This window comes from Spea bombifrons, chromosome 1 (assembly GCF_027358695.1).
Source record: "Spea bombifrons isolate aSpeBom1 chromosome 1, aSpeBom1.2.pri, whole genome shotgun sequence".
In the NCBI taxonomy this organism is placed as follows: Eukaryota; Metazoa; Chordata; class Amphibia; order Anura; family Pelobatidae; genus Spea; species Spea bombifrons.
The window spans coordinates 70,801,125-70,820,229 of NC_071087.1; the positions used below are offsets into that span (position 1 = coordinate 70,801,125).

Genomic DNA, 19,105 nt, shown 5'->3' on the forward strand with positions numbered 1-19,105 from the left:
CGCTGGCTGAGGCTTCATTCCGGCCCCGAGGCGGAACGCAAAGGGTGGAGGACACTACCCGAAAGGTAATGCCACGAGGACGCCGAATGCCAAAAATGAGTGATTTATCTACAATTTATAAAATGGATTGATGCTACAATTTAGACGCAAAAAAAAGAGAGGGAAAAAGAGAAAAAAGAAACGCTGGACTATACTATATGAGATTTCTAATATTAAGACAAGGTCTTGATTTACATAAAGAAAGAAAGAAAAAAAGGACGGCTTGTAAGAGTTATCATTATGGCGACGAAAAAAGAGGAATCTAAATATAAAAAAAGAGAAAAGAGGGAATTTGATCTAAAAAAAAAAGATAAAAAGATTACAGCTTTATTTTCACCTCAAGGCTCAAAAAAGTTAGAGGAATCACTTTGCTTATCAGATACTACAATTGAAGAACATGGAAAACAATCATTAAGTCCGGGCGTACAACAAACACAAATGATTAGTAAAGACTATCTTCAACATTGTATGGACTTGCAGCTTAACCTTCTTAAAGAAGAGATCTTGAAATTACATAATGAGTGGAAACAAGAATATAAAAAAAATAGATGATCGTCTAAAATTAAATGAGCAAAAGATGGAATACTTGGAATACGAGATAAAAACTATTAAAGAGGAACTCAACCGTAAAGAGGATACGATCAAACACCTCAAACAAAGATTAGTAGATACAGACGATAGATCACGTAGGAAAAATTTAAGAATTCGAGGTATATCAGAGGATATAAAGCAGGAACATATCAGAGGATATTTGAAAGAACTGTTCAAAGATATGGACATTCCAGGAGGAGAAACAGAGGAAGAAATTGAGCGAGTACATAGGACAACCAAGCCAAAGAACATAGCAGAATCGATTCCACGAGACATAATTATAAGTTTTTCATCTTTTTTTGTTGCGTCAAAAAGTTCTTAAAGCATCAAGGAACTATGTTTCTAAAAAGGACAAATTTCCAAATTTATTGTTTTTTCAGGATCTCTCCTCATATACTAGGCAAAAAAGAATGGAATTCAGAGAAGTAACCAAAACTCTTAGAGATCGTAATATTAATTATAACTGGGGTTTCCCAGTAAAACTGATTATTAGAATGGGAAAGCAAGTAGTAAAAAAAGATACACGACAGGTCAGCACTTCAATAGAGGCTGGGAGGGTAATATTATTCTTTATTTAAGTTAATTCATTTTTTTTTTCCTCCTTCTTTTATCCTTTGCTATTTAGAAATGCGAAGTAACAGATAAAAATAGTTATCCATGTTATCTGGAAACTTGAAAAGATGACACATTTAGAATATTAATCACATTAGAAAGATATATGATTAGTATAAGAGTTTTTAGTATTAGTTTTTTTAACACTATTTGATATATGTTTAGTATAAGAGGTATAATGTGAACACTGAAAGATATAAGATAATACTTATTGTAGCACTTTTTCATTTTTTTTTTTAACAATATTTGATATACGTGAAGCAACTATCTAGTATGATATTTGGATATTTGAAATTATGATTTTGAAGATGACACATTTTGATAATTAACTACATTGGAAAGATAAATGTTTAGTATAAGAGGTGTAATATGAACACTGAAAGATATAAGCTAATATATATTGATGCACTTTTTTTTTTCCCCCCACTCATTATGGCAGAAGCGGTTCACTTAATTTAATTGAATGGAATATATTTTTTGTCAATTAGATATGGGAAGCAATTTTTTTTTTTCCCTCTGCCTCCCCGTAGATGATATAGAATATAACGAACTTGCACCTCGCCTTAATAATTGAGGACGTACTTGAACCCCGGAAAGTTTTTGGGTTTATTTCCGTTTTTTGGTATTAAGTACATAGTCCGTTGTTTAAATGGGTATAAGTAAGAATAGTATGAATGTATTTTGGATGGTAGGTAAGAAAGAATGATATGAGGAATAGTGGAATATGGCATTTTCAAAAAGGATGATTTTGTTTGATATTAAATATCATGATGTTAGGAAAAAGGGAAGATTGGATTAAAATCACTTCAGTGAATGTACAAGGTCTCAACCTCCCACATAAAAGATATTCTTTATATGATTATATAAATAAGGAACATATAGATGTGTGTTGCATATAGGAAACTCATCTGAAGAGCAGTGATATACATAGATTGAATAATAAGAAATATACTGTAGTAGAATATTCATCGTTACCTAAACAAAAAAACACGTGGGGTCGCAATTTTAATATCCAATAATATTAAATTAGAGATTATATATAAACAAAAAGATGCTAGATATGTCTTCTTAGTATGTAAATTAGATGATAAAATATTTTCAATATTGAATATCTATGCTCCTAACACCAAACAGATACATTTCTTAAACAAAACACTGAATAAAATTCAGAAATTTGTTCAAGGCACTTTTATATGTTTAGGAGATTTCAACTGTGTCATAGATTATGAATGGGATAGTACAAGCATCAGAAAATTAAAAAGATGTAACCAGACTAGGATGTCTAAAGCTCTTCAAGAAACATTAGGAAAAAACGGATTATATGATATTTGGAGAACTTTAAGACCACTAGATAAAGACTATACGTATTTTTCACAAAGACACAAAGTATTCACACGTATAGATTTAATATTAACTAAGGCCAAATCAATAAAAGAATGTAAAGAAATTATGATTGGGAACGTAGCATGGTCAGATCATGACCCTGTTTGTCTCGAAATTAGCAAAAAATATAAGCAGAGTTTTCAGTCATGGAGATTAAAAGATTCTTTCTTAACCAATAAAGAGGATTTAGAATATATTAAACAACAGACTACTCAATTCTTTCAAGAAAACCTTACTAATGAAATTAGTTTAGGAAATGTGTGGGCAGCCTATAAATGTGTTATGAGGGGTTACCTAATTAAGAGAGATACTTATACAAGAACAAGAGGAAATAAAAAATTAGCTGATTTATATGTTTCTTTATATAATATAAAATGAAAAAGTAGAGAAAAACTTAATGACCAAGATATTTCAAATATGATTAATATAAAGAAAGAGATATAAAGAGGATAGATTTATAAGCATAGCAAATTATAATTTGATTAAAATTAAACAAAAATTTTACTATACAGGCAACAGAGCAGAGAAACTCCTTACAAACTGTTACTTACCTGCCCCTGGCTCCCACGTTGCCGCCACGGAGGAGAGGGAGACCCCCCTCCAATGCACGGCCACCGGAGCCGCCACGGAGGAGAGGGAGACCCCCCTCCAACGCACGACCACCGGAGCCGCCACGCAGGAGAGGGAGACCCCTCTCCAACGCACAACCCCCGGAGCCGCCACGCAGGAGAGGGAGACCCCCCTCCAATGCACGGAGTCCGGAACCGCCACGCAGGAGAGGGAGACCCCCCTCCAACGCACGGACACCGGAGCCGCCACGGAGAAGAGGGAGACCCCCCTCCAATGCACGGCTATCACCGCTGCTGCCTCCTCGCAGGAGAGGGAGGCCGCCCTCCAACGCGGTGCCGCTTCCATCGACATCTGCTGGACTGCCGCGCAGTAGGGGCAGACCTCCTGGAACACGGCGTCCGGCTTCGGCGCTCGCGCGCCCTCTGGTGGCGAACTCCCAAACTGCAGGTATATATGAGGGGAGATTACGCCACAACCAGGATGGTGGTGATTCCCGGACATTGGAAGTGACGTCATAGGTTTGGCGGGAGATTTGAACTTCCTCTGCGGTTCCTATTTAAACCTGCTCAGTTCTGTCTGACTTTGCCTTCTGTTGGTTGTCTATGCCTAGTGCTAGTGCCCAGATAGCGTTTGATCCTGTATTCTCGTGTATGACCCCGGCTTGTCTGACTTCGTTGATTTCCTGATTCCTGACCTCGGCTACCTTTACGTTTATCCTGCTTTCCTGAATCCTGACCTCGGCTACGTTATTTGACTATCCTGCTCTCCGGAAACCTGACCTCGGCTTCTTTGACCTGTTCTGTCCTGGAGTCCTACCTGACCACGGTGTCTCCTAAACTACTTGTACGTGACACAAACCAACTAAAAAAAAGGAAATGGAAAACTAGAATTTATAAACTTATAAAGGGGGATAAACATGTGTATAGCCCCGAAGATATAGGGCGGGTTTTTGGTGATTTTTATTCTAATTTATACAGCATACCTTCCCAAAATCAGGATAGAGATCAAATAAGAAAATATCTATCAGAGTCCAAGCTGCCGAAAATATCAGCGAATGAAGCAGAGCAATTGGATATCCCTTTCTCAGAGATAGAAGTAAGCAGAGCGATTAAAAAATTAAAACAACATAAAGCACCAGGCCCAGATGGCTACACAGCTCTGTTTTATAAAAAACTAGATAAAAAATTATCACCATATTTAACCAATGTATTTAATGAGATTCGTATAAATAAAACATTTCCTAACGGTATGTTGGAAGCAACTATCCTCCCTATCCTTAAAGCAGGGAAAGACGAAACAAATACAGCAAATTATAGACCAATCTCTCTGAGATATCCCGTCCTCCGATGACCTTCTAGGTGACGCCAGCAGATCGGACAGCAGAAAATAGACGATGCTGGCTTCTGCTGTCAGGGGGAGTCCAGGCCCGTGCAGGGCGTACCGGTACGTCCATAGGGAATTCTTGGGATGCATTTTTTGGATGTACCGGTACGTCCATAAGGGACTGAAGGGGTTAAAGCAATCAGTGGCAAGAATCATTGGACCACTGAGGACCTACAGAGCTGGAGCTACTACCCACAATAAGTATGTGCTTTATTTATTTGTAAGAATGCATATTAAAGTACTCTGTAAATACTTTAATATGCATTCTTGCATTTAGGAGTCGGGCCTTAAAACCTTTACATCAAAGGTGAAACTAAATAGTATCTGAACAAAGTCACAAGACATCTACTAGAGCAGTCCTCAGAGTAGAGAATTAGTGCAAAATCAAGTCAGTCAAGGCCAGTTTCTAGTTTACTTTAACAGTAACATTTGATGTGTTAACAAGTGGTTAAGATTAGACACAAGACTGTGTTAGTATCACTATTTCAATAAAATATCAACATCAAATTTACAACAAGTAGAATATGATTTACCTTGCTTTGGCTTCATGATCCCCTTTAGAGCTTCATTTTGTTCAATTATTGCTTCCCTTTCTTTCCACCTTCGGATTTGTTCTTCCCTCATTTTAAAAAATAGGATGTGTTTCTGTTCTTCACTGAGCTCTTCCAGGAGCTCTGGGTCAATGTACATATTGGCTAATATCTGTTTCAGCATGGCTGATGCTTTCTTTTGTTTCTTGTGATTTCTCAATAGATCCTCACGATGAAAGTCCCAGTGGCAGCCTAACTATACATTTTTTTTCTTGATACAGTGAAATTGACAAAATCGGGGAACTTAACAAAGAATCCACGATATTGGCTGATAATCGTTCCTGAATACCCCTGAAGACCAAAAAAGGAAAATTACTGAGGATGTTAATAAATATCTTAAAACTACTGATTCTCTACCATATTTGTTATTATAATATTTTATCTGAATATATAGCAACATGTGAAAAGAAAGCAAAAAAAAACTAAATTCCATGTTTAAAATAAAAAAACGAATATAATACTTCCCAAATGTAAGCAGCTGCCAGCAGCACTCTTCCTCAAAGTGTATACAAAAACGAACAGTAGGTCATGGAGCGCATATATATAAGGGAAAAAATAAAATACAAATATAGTGCAATATGTTAAGACTGAAAAGAGCTTTAATATGGTGTAAGATCCACTCACAAGCAGGCAGTATCTTCGACAGAGGTGGTCTCAAGAAAGTCTGAATACACTTACAATTAGATGTGGCACAACTACAACGATAGTGTGCATAAGCGTTTTATGACTCAATTGTCCTGTAGCTGCAGATAGTCCGGTATGATCTCTTGAACGTCTCTCAACGCGTTTCCCCAATAGCTTGCCGGCATCCTCAGAATAAATTTCAAAAAAGAGAAAATTTGCAAGTGCTCTGTGTGCTCGTCCGTCCGTTCTTATAGGTAAGTATTTCCGGGTTTGTACGGCGTCTCGTCTTCGCGTACGTGCGGAATCGACACGTACAACGTTTTCACACAAGATGTACGGAGTGGGACCTAACCAAAGCAGGCATCCAATCCCGTAGCCGTCATCGTCTCGCGTTCCGACGGCTTCCTTTTCTGGTTATACCTTCCACTACAGGAAACGAGCAGATCCGCGGCATCAAAGTGAAGAAGCATCACAGAGCAAAAAGGAGGAAGATCCATCTCCTTCTTTATGAATCTCGATCTCATATTCCGGAACTTTTACTTACACATGAAGTAAAAGTCACCAATAAATAAAGTATAATTTATTAAAACAAATCTTGTTGGGTCCCTTATTCCTTAGCTCATTTGATGATATATATATATCTTAAGCTTTTTGGAGGAGACAGCTGAAAACATACACAAAATCTATATTATACCAACATAAACATTATATCTGGTGTAATCCAGATGATTGTACATGTTAACCCCTTAAGGACAATATGGGTTATAACTCGTAGTATATTCAGGGACAATGGCCCCATGTGCCATTTCGGGTATCTTTGAAGCCGGCCAATGCAATTTACACCATCAAATCATATATTTTTAAAAACTAGACACCCCAAGGTGTTTGAAATGCTGGTATTTTAACCCTTTCCATGCACTAATTTTACCACCAGCCTTTGTGAAACTTTATGGTAGTACATTTTTTTTGTATTTTTTTCACACATGTTGTACTTCAGGTATAAATTTATCGCTCCTGGTATATGTCCGTGTCAAACAACACCCCAATATGTGTTCAGTAACATCTCCTGAGCGCAGTGATACCCTCCATGCATGGGTTTGTTGGGTTATTTGGGAGGTAAAAGGCCGCCATTGTGAGGTTTGTATTTTTATGCCATTTAGACATCTGATCCTACTGCCCCATGTCCCATATTTGGGACATCTTTGAACCCGGCCAATTCAATTTACCCCATCCACTCATGCATTTTTTAATACGAGACACCCTATGGGCATTTGTAATGCCAATATTTTAACTCTTTCCATGCTGAAATTTTTGTAAAGATAAAGAATTTTAGGACTTGCTTATGAAGTTTCTTTGGGGGGAGCCTTTTTACATGGTACCATATTTTTTTTTTAAACATTTTTGAACAATAATTTTTTTTGTAATATAGGTTCACACGTTCTTGTAAACAGTAGATTTCAAAACGATTTCTGCAACATGCTTCAAAAAATTATTTCTGCAACATGCTTCAAAAAATTATTGTTCAAAAATGTTTAAAAAAAAAATATTTTTTTTTTTATTATGCCCCCCTGATATAAGAAAAACTGACATCGCTAAAATAGGTATAAAAATATATGCTTTAATAAATATACAAAAAAAAAATACAATACAATATATATAAATATATGGACACTATAAACAATAAATCAAATATTAAAGCAATCAAAAAATAAAAAACACAAATTAAAGAATGCACATAATTAATAGATCCCAAAAAAATTCTACCTGCTACTTCTGCCTGCCCCACCATATATCAACAGAAGAAACACGGGGCAAATTAGCATAAAAATAAAGATAATAGTCCAAGCTTACCCACTGCTTGTCCTGTTTTTCTTCTGTTGATATATTGACCCTTGGTGGGGCAGGCGGAAGTGGCAGTGAAGGGAAGTAGTGGAGGTTGCGCACATCGCGCACTAAAATCCAAATCCCCTGCAGCGCTGTAGGGGACCTGGATCCTCTCTGGCAGCCAGTAGGGGTCTGTGCAATGCGCGCAGACAGCCGCTTCTCCCCTCCACTTCCGTTGGGGCTTCCATGATGGAAGCCGCACCGGAAGGTCACGTTACGCCGGGTTCAGTAATAGAAGCCCCAGCGGAAGTGAAGGGGAGAAGCGGAAGTGGAGGGGAGAAGTGGAGGATGTCTGCTCGTTTTGCACAGACCCTCACTGGGTGGCAGAGAGGATCCAGGTCTCCTGCAGTTTTGCGGGGGATCTGGATTCTACTGTTATAGTCCGATCTCTATTTGAGGTCGGATTATTGGAGGAGCATTTGCTCTGAAAAAAATCATTTTATAAATCGATTTTCATAATCGATTATTATCGATTCGTTGTTGCACCCCTAAAACCAATTAATTTCCAATCTACTCAGCAACCAAATAAAATCCAAAAAGTAAAAATCAGGGTGGTAACAAAAAGATCACTATATCTCACTGTATTAGTCTTACTAATACAACAATTAAAATAATTTAACTAAAGAGTACTAGTGAAATTTCTAATATATGCAAATAATGTCAAACTTCAGTTACAGGTAAAAATACCTTTTACATCATTGTCAGTATTACGGGTTATAAACTGCCGTCTCACAAGCCGTGTTGTATACTATTTCCCAGAAGGGAATTCTATATTGAAGTAGACAAAATTCACCTCTGTTCAGGAAAATAAAACCATTATATTTACCACCACTTGTTGCAGTGGTCCAACTGGTCCTTGTAGATATCAATCCAGGTTCAGTGGAAAAATGAAGTGGAATGAAAAATAACTTTCTCAAAGTTATATATATGTTAGAAACTCAAAGTAATTATAAGAGTCAAAATATGGTGCCAAAATCTTGTGATGTTCCAAAATTCCAATTGTCTGGGTTCAAATTGTCTGGGAGTCCTTAAACTGTTTAAAATATAAGCTTTTAAAGACAGGGCTTGAAATTCTCCAATCATAATTGTGGGTTTTACCCATTATAATTAGGACTTCTTAGCATATTTGTACCACTGTATTTCCATCATTTTCCTCTAAGAGACGCTCTGGTATAAGAAATGACTTTAAGACAATTACATATACATCTGGAATTTGCCCTTGATCACACATATCTCTAGACGTTCCCTCCTAGGTAGTAAATCAGTTTCGGTGGTCTTGCAATGTATTCCCCATTCCAATTTACATTCCTAGAGATAAGCAGCTTCTACTCCTTAAGTTTTCCCATAGAAGATAATTAGGAAATATTTGGTGAAGCAGCTATAATAAAAGATTCTTTGTTCTCAATTATAGAGAGAACAAGGATTAAAAATAAAACATTATATGATTAAGGAAACAAAATGGTTCTGACTCCATTTTGTGTTCATATAAAATTCACAAATATAAAATACTTGTTTTCCAGCCTAAAATATCTGACAGGCCACCACCTTCTATCCTCTTCTCCAGTGCTAACCCCTAACAAAACAAACTTACAGAGCTCACCTCATATTTGTAGGCCATTACCAGATAATACCATTACCCAACTGGCCTCACTAGAACCTCTCTTACCTTTCGTTTTAACCCTTTCCTGCCCAGACACAGCAGCCTCATTTTATAACAATACACCTGCTTCATCACTCGACACAATAGCTCCAATTACTACATTACCCCCGACAATTTAAACGCCAACTTCTTTCTTCAGAAGTGCTGCTGAACACTTCTTCAGACAATCCAGCAAAGACTTTACTCACTATATATTCATGCTTCACACCTACAACTCTGCCCTCTCTCTCGCCAAACAGCTCTACTTCTCCACTCTCATATCCTCCCTTTCTTCCAACCCGCGATGCCTTTTTCTACTTTTAATTCCCTTTTCTGGATAGAAAAGGGAATTAAAAGTAGAAAAAGGCATCACACCCACACCACAAACCTCTCTCACTGCCCAAGATCTTGCTACCCACTTCAAAGAGAAGATCAAGACTATTAGACGAGACTACTACAGTCTGGTTTCAAACCCCTTCACTCTACTGAAACAGCTCTAACAAAAGTCTCCAATGACTTGCTATCTGCCAAAGCAAAAGCTCACTTCTCTATTCCAATACTATTGGATCTCTCTGCTGCTTTTGATACTGTTGATCACCACCTTCTTCTAGACTCACTTGCTTCTATAGGCATTCGAGATACAGCTCTCTCCTGGATCTCCTCATATCTGTCTAACCGTTCCTTCTCGGTCAACTTCTCTGGCACACAAACACACATACACCAGGACAGGCTCTGCCACACCGACACCCAAAACACACATACACCAGGACAAGCTCTGCCACACTGACACCCATACACACACCAGGAAAGGCTTTGCCACACCAACACCCAGACACAGACAGACCAGGACAGGCTCTACCACACCGACACCAAGACACACACACCAGGACAGGCTCTGCCACACCGACACCCAAACACACATACACCAGGACAAGCTCTGCCACACCGACACCCAGACACACATACACCAGGACAGGCTCTGTCACACCGACACCCAAAACACACATACACCAGGACAAGCTCTGCCACACTGACACCCATACACACACACCAGGAAAGGCTTTACCACACCAACACCCAGACACAGACACACCAGGACAGGCTCTACCACACCGACACCAGGACACACGCACCAGGACACACGCACCAGAACAGGCTCTGCCACACCGACACCTAAACACACACACCAGGACAAGTTTTGCCACACCGACACCCAGACACACACACACCAGGACAGGCTCTGCCACACCGACACCCAAACACACATACACCAGAACAGGCTCTGCCACACTAACATCCAAACACACATACACCAGGACAAGCTCTGCCACACTGACACCCAAAAACACACATCAGGAAAGGCTTTGCCACACCAACACCCAGACACACACACACACCAGGACAGGCTCTACCACACCAACATCCAGACACACACACCAGGACAGGCCACACTGACACTAAAGATGCACCGAAATGAAAATTCTGGACCAAAACCGAAAATTCAAGATTCACTTGGCTGAAAACCGAAAATGACCCCCCACCCTTTAAAAAAAGAAAAGTAACCACACTTTAAATAAAAGTAAGTAACACACCAAAATTGGACAAAAAAATTCAGTATTAATATATATGATTGTTAACAGCAATTACACTCCTATCATGCCCAGGCAAACATTACATGCTGAAATTTGGATATGCCTAGGCATGATAGGAGTGTAATTGTTGTTAGCAATCATAAATATTTAATACAGCAATCACATGCCTATCATGCACAAGCAGTCAATACATGCACATCACTTACAGCCTTTCCTGTGCCATGCCCCCCCACTTACACATCCATGCTATCATACACACACACTCATTCCCTCATTCACAGATACTGAAAACATTTGGCCCAGCCCCATGTATTTTATCTTGTGGTCGAGCTCTTGTACAAACACACGCATCCCTCATACATACCTGAGTCACACTATTTGCCAAATAACTATAAATCATTCTTTTTTATCATATTATTTGTACTAAAATCTCAGAAACAAAAAGTTGTGATGAGATCTGCTTATTGAAATAGAGAAAATAACACAATACCTAGAATGTTTTGTGTTCTAAAGCAGTGGTCCCCAACCACCAGGACAGGCTCTGCCAAGCCGACACCCAAAAACACACAAGGACAGGCTCTGCCACACCAACACCCAAACACACATACATAGGACAAGCTCTGCCACACCAACACCCAGACAAACATACACCAGGACAGGCTCTGCCACACCAACACTCAGACACACACACACCAGGACAGGATCTGCTACACCAAAACCGAAACACACATACACCAGGACAGGCTCTGCCACACCGAGACCCAGACACACAAACACACCAGGACAGGCTCGTCCACACCGACACCCAAAACACACACACACCAGAACACACACCAGGACAGGCTCTGCCACACCGACACCCAGACACACACACACCAGGACAGACTCTACCACACCGACACCAAGACACACACACCAGAACAGGCTCTGCCACATCGACACCCAAACACACATACACCAGGACAGGCTCTGCCACACCGACACACACACCAGGACAGGCTCTGCCACACCGATACCCAGACACACACACACCAGGACAGGCTCTGCCACACCGACACCCAAACACACATACACCAAAGCCCAAATAAATTACAGAGATTAGACAGAGTGGAATCAAAACATTTGCTACTGCAAAAACTTTTAGATAAAAAAGTTCCAGTTCAGCCAGTGTGTATGTAAAAGGTTCTCCCTTAAGGGGAAGAACCAATGGGAATTATCCCCTGTACAGCAAAATGAAATCATGCCTTACAATTAAATTGGGTTTCATAGACTCCCAACCACCATCTGCGACTATACCTTTGTGATGAGATCTGCTTATTGTAAGCAACTGGGCCGCGCGGCGGGTGTTTATCTTTTTTTCATTTAGCCCTGCTGCGGGCAAACAGCAGGATGAGGATCCAGATCACCCACAGCGCTGCAGGGGACCTGGATCCTTCTCTCCGGCAGCCGTGGATGTCTGTGCGGTGCAGACAACCCTGCTGCTGCCGGCACTTCTGCCGTGAATTCTATGAAGGAGTGCCAGTGTTATGTGACCTTCTGGTGCTCCACCATAGAAGCCCCAGCAGCATTGGAGGTTGTCTGAGCGATTGTGCATAGACTTCCCCCGGCTGCCAGAGATAAGGATCCCCCTGCAGTGGACCTCTATCCTCCTCTCCTGCAGCCAGAGATGGCCTGCGCAATGCGCGCAGACAATCTCCGCTGCTGCCAGCACTTCCGCCGGGGCTTCTATGACGGAGCGTCAGCATTGAAACCCCAGTGGATGTGACGAGCAGCAGCAGAGGTTGTCTACGCACATTGCACAGATGTACAATGGCTGCCCCCACTAGGCACCAGGGAGTCTGGGGGTGCATTGGTGGTCAGAGTGGCAAATCTAGGGGGGCAGAGTGTCAAATCTGGGGAGGCAATAAAGCATATCTGGGGGGGGCATAAAGCATATCATGAGGCAGAGTGTCATATCAGGGGGCATAAAGGCACGATTTTATGTTCTTTTTATGGATGGAAAGACAACCAGGGAAGTTGCAAATACATTTTATTTTAAATTTAATAATAATAGAAGTAAAATGCACAATAAATGTAATGCACTTGAATCAAACCCAAAACACCCCGCCCGCCGTCTGTGGAAAAAATTGTCTGGGGACTACGCATTCGGGGGGGGGTATCTCTAGATAAGTAGAAAATTAAAAAGCCCAATTTACTCCTACAGAAAGTAAGAAAGTAATGTTACAGGAAACAAGTGACGAAACACACCAGGACAGGCTAAGCCACAACAAAGCATTAAAAATGTATTTTCAACTCTGCTCTGTCATTAAACCCACTCCCTTTTGCATTTTTTCCTCCTTGTGTATTGATACCACAGTCAGGCCCCCATTAGTATTGATTAATGTATTCCACCCCACAGCCTTATGTATTGCCCCCCTTTATGCATTTATGCCCCCACACCCTTGTGTATTGATTTATGCGATGCCCCCAGCCAACCCCCTTCCCTTGTGTATTGATGCTCCCACCCCTTTAGTATTGGTTTATGTGATGCTCAACCACCCTCGTCTATTGATGCCCCCACCACATGTATTACCCCCAGCCACCCCTGTTTATATTTATTTTGTGATGCCACAACCTAGCCACCCCCCTTTTGTATTATTTAATCTTAATGACTTTTCACTAAACCTTTTTTTTTAATTTTTTTGGAAATACTTAAACAAAAATAGTTTAAAAATATATATATATTAAAAAATAAACAGGCTACATGTAATAGCAGCAATCAATAATATAGCAGCTCTCTCCCTCTCTCTCAGGGAGCCAAATGATCTCCCTCTGCTGCTCAAAAACTGTAGAGTGGAGCACTGGCCCACGCTGCTCTCCAAGTGTTCCACCCCAGGGACCCAAAATACAAAACATGGAAGCAATAATTCCAAACATCTCCCTGGGGCAAAATACAAGGGGATATATACACTCCCTCCATAATCAGTGTCTCAAAGTTATTCACAGGGGGTATAAGGCATATCTAGGGTCAGATATGCATGATATGCCTTTTAACCCTCTAAGTGCCAGAGTGGCATATAGGGTTAAAAGGCATATCATGGGGCACAGTGGCATATAGGGTTAAAAGGCATATCATGGGGCACAATGGCATTTACAGGGTTAAAAGGCATATCATGGGGCACAATGGCATATAGGGTTAAAATGCATATCATGGGTCACAGTGGCATATAGGAGTATAAGGCATTTCTGGGGCAGATGTGCAAACCTGGGGGGGGGGCAAGTTGCAAAATAGAAGGAAATAAAACCAAAATATTTTTCTCAATCATAGCTTTTATTAAAAAAATAGTTTAAATGAATTAACATTTACTGGTAAAACTTTTTTCCTATAGGGTCGTCTTATATTCAGGCTTTTTCTTTTTTTCCTAAATTAATATTAAGATTTGGGGAGTCGTCTTATAATCAGGGTCGTCTTATAATCGAGCAAATACGGTTATTGAAAAAATCATATGCCAACTAATCGATTATGAAAATAATAGTTAGTTGCAGCCCTATATATATATATATATATATATATATATATATATATATATATATATATATATATATTGTAACAAGGTGCGGGGTGTTGTTGTGGAAGGGGTATACATTCCCCCTCGATTTTGCAGGGTTTTATATGACATATAGGGCAGGCTGGTGCACCTGGACTGACCCAGGATCCAGGCCAGGAGTTTAAGCTGACTCCAATGCACTGGTCAGCTGCAGGTAATTAGTTGCACTGACTGCAAGATAACCTGACCTGTTGGACAGAGAAAAAAGAAGAGAGAGTTTGTTTGGAAGCAGCAGGGCTTGCTTTGCACAAGAGAGACCATCAAAAAGGTTGGTGGGATTACATTTTGTTTAGTTTTAGACCCTGAGTAGTGAGGGGAGTTATATGTTAGTAAGCGCTCAGACGAGCTAGGCTTTTGTTTGTAGGGAATTTTGTGTGCTATGAAATTCTGTATATAGCTGCATACGTGGACTACAAATAAATCGTGGTTGATTACCTAACTGAGATGTGGCGTTAATACCCTAGAGGACCGTGCTGTTTGGTACCCTGTGTGGGTGCAGCATCACAATATATATATATATATATATATATATATATATATATATATATATTAGGGCTGCAACAACGAATCGATAAAATCGATAATAATCGATTATGAAAATCGTTGTCAACGATTTTCAGAATCGATTAGTTGAATCGATTTTCATCGATTTATAAAATGATTTTTTTCAGAGCAAATGCTCTGCAAAACTCCCCTCCTTCTATAATCCGACCACAAATAGAGATCGGATTATAACACTAGAATCCAGAGCCCCCGCAAAGCTGCAGGGGACATGGATCCTCTCTGACATTTCCACTGGGGCTTCTATTACTGAACCCGGCGTCACGTGACCTTCCGGTGCGGCTTCCATCATGGAAGCCCCAACGGAAGTGGAGAGGAGAAGCGGCTGTCTGCGCGCATCGCACAGACCCCTACCGGCTGCCAGAGAGGATCCTGGTCTCCTGCAGCGCTGCAGAGGATTTGGATTTTAGTGCGCGATGGGCGCAACCTCCGCTACTTCCCTTTACTGCCACTTCCACCTACCCCACCAGGGGTTAATATATCAACAGAAGAAAAACAGGACAAGTAAGCAGCACTGGGTAAGGTAAGCCTGGACTATTATCTTTATTTTTATGTTCTTTTGTCCTGTGTTTCTTCTGTTGATATATTAACCCCTGGTGGGGCAAGTAGAATTTTTTCGGGATCTATTAATTATGTGCATTCTTTAATTTGTGTTTTTTTATTTTTTGATGTCTGTAATATTTGATTTATTGTTTATATTGTCCATATATTTATATATATATTTATATTGTATTGTGTATTTATTTTTTTGTCTATATTTATTAAAGCATATATTTTTATACCTATTTTAGCGATGTCAGTTTTTCTTATATCGGGGGGGCATAAGACATATCAGGGGGCACAGTGGCATAAAGGGGCTATAAGTCATATCAGGGGGCACAGTGGCATAAAGGGGCTATAAGGCGTATCAGGGGGCACAGTGGCATGAAGGAGCTATAAAGCATATCAGGGGGCACAGTGGCATCTCAGTGGCATAAAGGGGTAAAAGGCATATCAGGGGGCATGGTGGCATATCAAGGGTAAAATGCATATCAGGGGGCATGGTGGCATATCAAGGGTAAAAGGCATATAGGGGCTATAAGGCATATCAGGGGGGCACAGTGGCATATAGTGGGTATAAGGCATATTAGGGGACAGAGTGGCATATCAGTGGCATATAGGGGACTATAAGGCATATCAGGGGACAGAGTGGCATATAGGAGGTATAAGGTGGCACAGTGGCATCTTTGACATATAGGAGGGTATATAGTTTACATGAATATTTACTAGTAAAGCTTTTTTTGGTATTTTTTGGGTTCTTCTTAAAATATAGCTTTAATTATTGTCAGTAAAATAAGAAGGCAAATCGTGAAATGCCATTGTAAATTATAACTTTTTATTTTAAATAAATGAAACATTTGTTGGCCAACTAATCGATTATGAAAATAATCGTTAGTTGCACCCCTAATATATATATATATATATATATATATATATATATATATATATACATACATACATATACATACACATATATATATATATATATACACATATATATATATATACATACATATACATATACATACATATACATATATATATATATATATATATATATACACACACACATATACATACCTGGGATTGCCGGGTGAGCACTGTTTGGAATTCTCCTCTCTGGCAGCTGGGGAAGGTCTGCGAGATGCGCGTAGACAACCCTCGCTGCTGCCCGCGATTTCGCCGGTGCTCGGTGACAGAAGCCCTGGTGGAATTGCTGGCAGCAACTGAGGTTACCAGACATGAGGATCCAGGTCCCCTGCAGCTCTGCAGGGGATCTGGATCTAAGTCTCATTGTCAGACCTCTATTTGGGGTATTTTTCAGTGTGTTACAACAATATTATATATATATATATATATATATATATATATATATATATATATATATATATATATATATATATATATATATATATATATTAGGGCTGCAACTAACGATTATTTTAATAATCGATTAATCGGCCGATTATTTTTTCGATTAATCGATTAATCGGATAAAAAAAACAATATGCAAATTTTTCGTTTATTTAAAAGAATTTAATGAACTGGATGTTAAAAAACAACTTAAAATTTACATTAACATTCTTATTTTGTTATGATGTAATAAAAAACAATATTTTCAAAGTACAAGAACCCAAACACAATATTTATGAAACAAAATAACCCCAAACATTCTGAAAAGAGGTGGACTATTACTGTTCAAGAAACTTTGCCCCAGCACTTTGCACTTTGCACCCAGCACTTTGCACCCAGCACTTTGCACCCAGCCCTGGCACTTTGCACCCAGCACTTTGCATCCAGCACTTTGCACCCAGCATTCAGCACTTTGCACCAGCACTTTGCACCCAGCCCTGGCACTTTGCACCCAGCACTTTGCACCCAGCCCTGGCACTTTGCACCCAGCACTGGCACTTTGCACCCAGCACTTTGCACTGTGCCCCTGCACCCAGTCTCTAACTCTGCCCTGCACCCAGCCCTGCCCCCACATTCTGCCCTGCCCCCACACTCACACTCTGCCCTGCACCCACTCTGCCCTGCACCCACACTCACACCCTGCCCTGCATCCCCACCCCCACTCTGCCCTGCACCCAGTCTCCCACTCTGCTCTGCACCCACACTCACACCCTGCATCCCCACCCCCACTCTGCCCTGCACCCAGTCTCCTGCCCTGCACCCCCCACCCCCACTCTGCCCTGCACCCCCACTCTGCCCTGCACCCCCACCCCCACTCTGCCCTGCACCCACACTCACGAACCGCTCTGTGCGAATGGAGCCACTCGCACAGAGCGAACCGCTCTGTGCGAATGGAGCCACTCGCACAGAGCGAACCGCTCTGTGCGAATGGAGCCACTCGCACAGAGCGAACCGCTCTGTGCGAATGGAGCCACTCGCACAGAGCGAACCGCTCTGTGCGAATGGAGCCACTCGCACAGAGCGAACCGCTCTGTGCGAATGGAGCCACTCGCACAGAGCGAACCGCTCTGTGCGAATGGAGCCACTCGCACAGAGCGAACCGCTCTGTGCGAATGGAGCCACTCGCACAGAGCGAACCGCTCTGTGCGAATGGAGCCACTCGCACAGAGCGAACCGCTCTGTGCGAGTGGAGCCACTCGCACAGAGCGAACCGCTCTGTGCGAGTGGCTCCATTCGCACAGAGCGATTCGCTCTGTGCGATCCGTGCACATAGACATGAAGAATACTTACCTCCGGAACGCGTCACATCCGTCACGTAGCTAAAAGAAGGCGGAGACTGCAGAGCGTGTAGCAGAAGCGGGGAACGCTCGCGGAGGTAAGTAAAAGGAGCCGAGTGCTCCAACAATGAATTGATCACTCGATTAATCGATAACGGAAATCGTTATCGATGATTTCCGTTATCGATTATTATCGATTTTATCGATTCGTTGTTTCAGCTCTAATATTTATATACCGTATTGGCTCGGATATAGGCCGCCCCCGTATATAGGCCGCACCCTAAAAGTTTGGTGTTTTTTTTAAAGAAAGTGTTTTTTTAATAGACATGCTGCCACTCTGTCCCCCCCGAGATATGCTGCCACTGTCCTCCCCCCCCGAGATATGCTGCCACTGTCCTCCCCCCCGAGATATGCTGCCACTGTCCCCCCCCCCCGAGATATGCTGCCACTGTCCCCCCCCGAGATATGCTGCCACTGTCCCCCCCTCCCGCCGAGATATGCTGCCACTCTGCCCCCCCCCCAGCTTACCAGAGCAGACTCCCGGGTGTCTTGCGGGGCCGGCAGGGGACACCTACGCAATACGCGTATACAACTTCCGGTGCCGGTGGGCAGGGGCAAAACGCATCGTGCGGACGTTCACCGGCTGCGGCGAACGTCTGCACGATGCGCTTAGACAACCTCCCGTGCCGGCACCCCCCCCGTGATAAGTGCTGGCAGGGGAGGCTGTCTGAGCATATCAGAGAGTAGGATGCAGGTCCTGCTGCCCTGCTGCCTGCCCGGCGCCCGGAACTGCATGTCCCGGGCCTCGGGCGCTACAGCC

The 19,105-nt window shown here is 41.5% G+C and overlaps 1 protein-coding gene across 1 annotated transcript in view; it reads right to left on the reverse strand.

Moving 5' to 3' along the window:
* The window catches only part of SH2D4A (SH2 domain containing 4A), a 110,707-nt gene that overhangs the window by 82,983 nt on the left and 8,619 nt on the right, over nt 1-19,105 (reverse strand). Inside the window, exon 2 of the mRNA XM_053463414.1 lies at nt 5,112-5,459. Within this exon, the coding sequence (XP_053319389.1) occupies nt 5,112-5,292 (181 nt within the window). The 5' untranslated portion in view covers nt 5,293-5,459. The remainder of the gene's footprint in view (nt 1-5,111; nt 5,460-19,105) is intronic.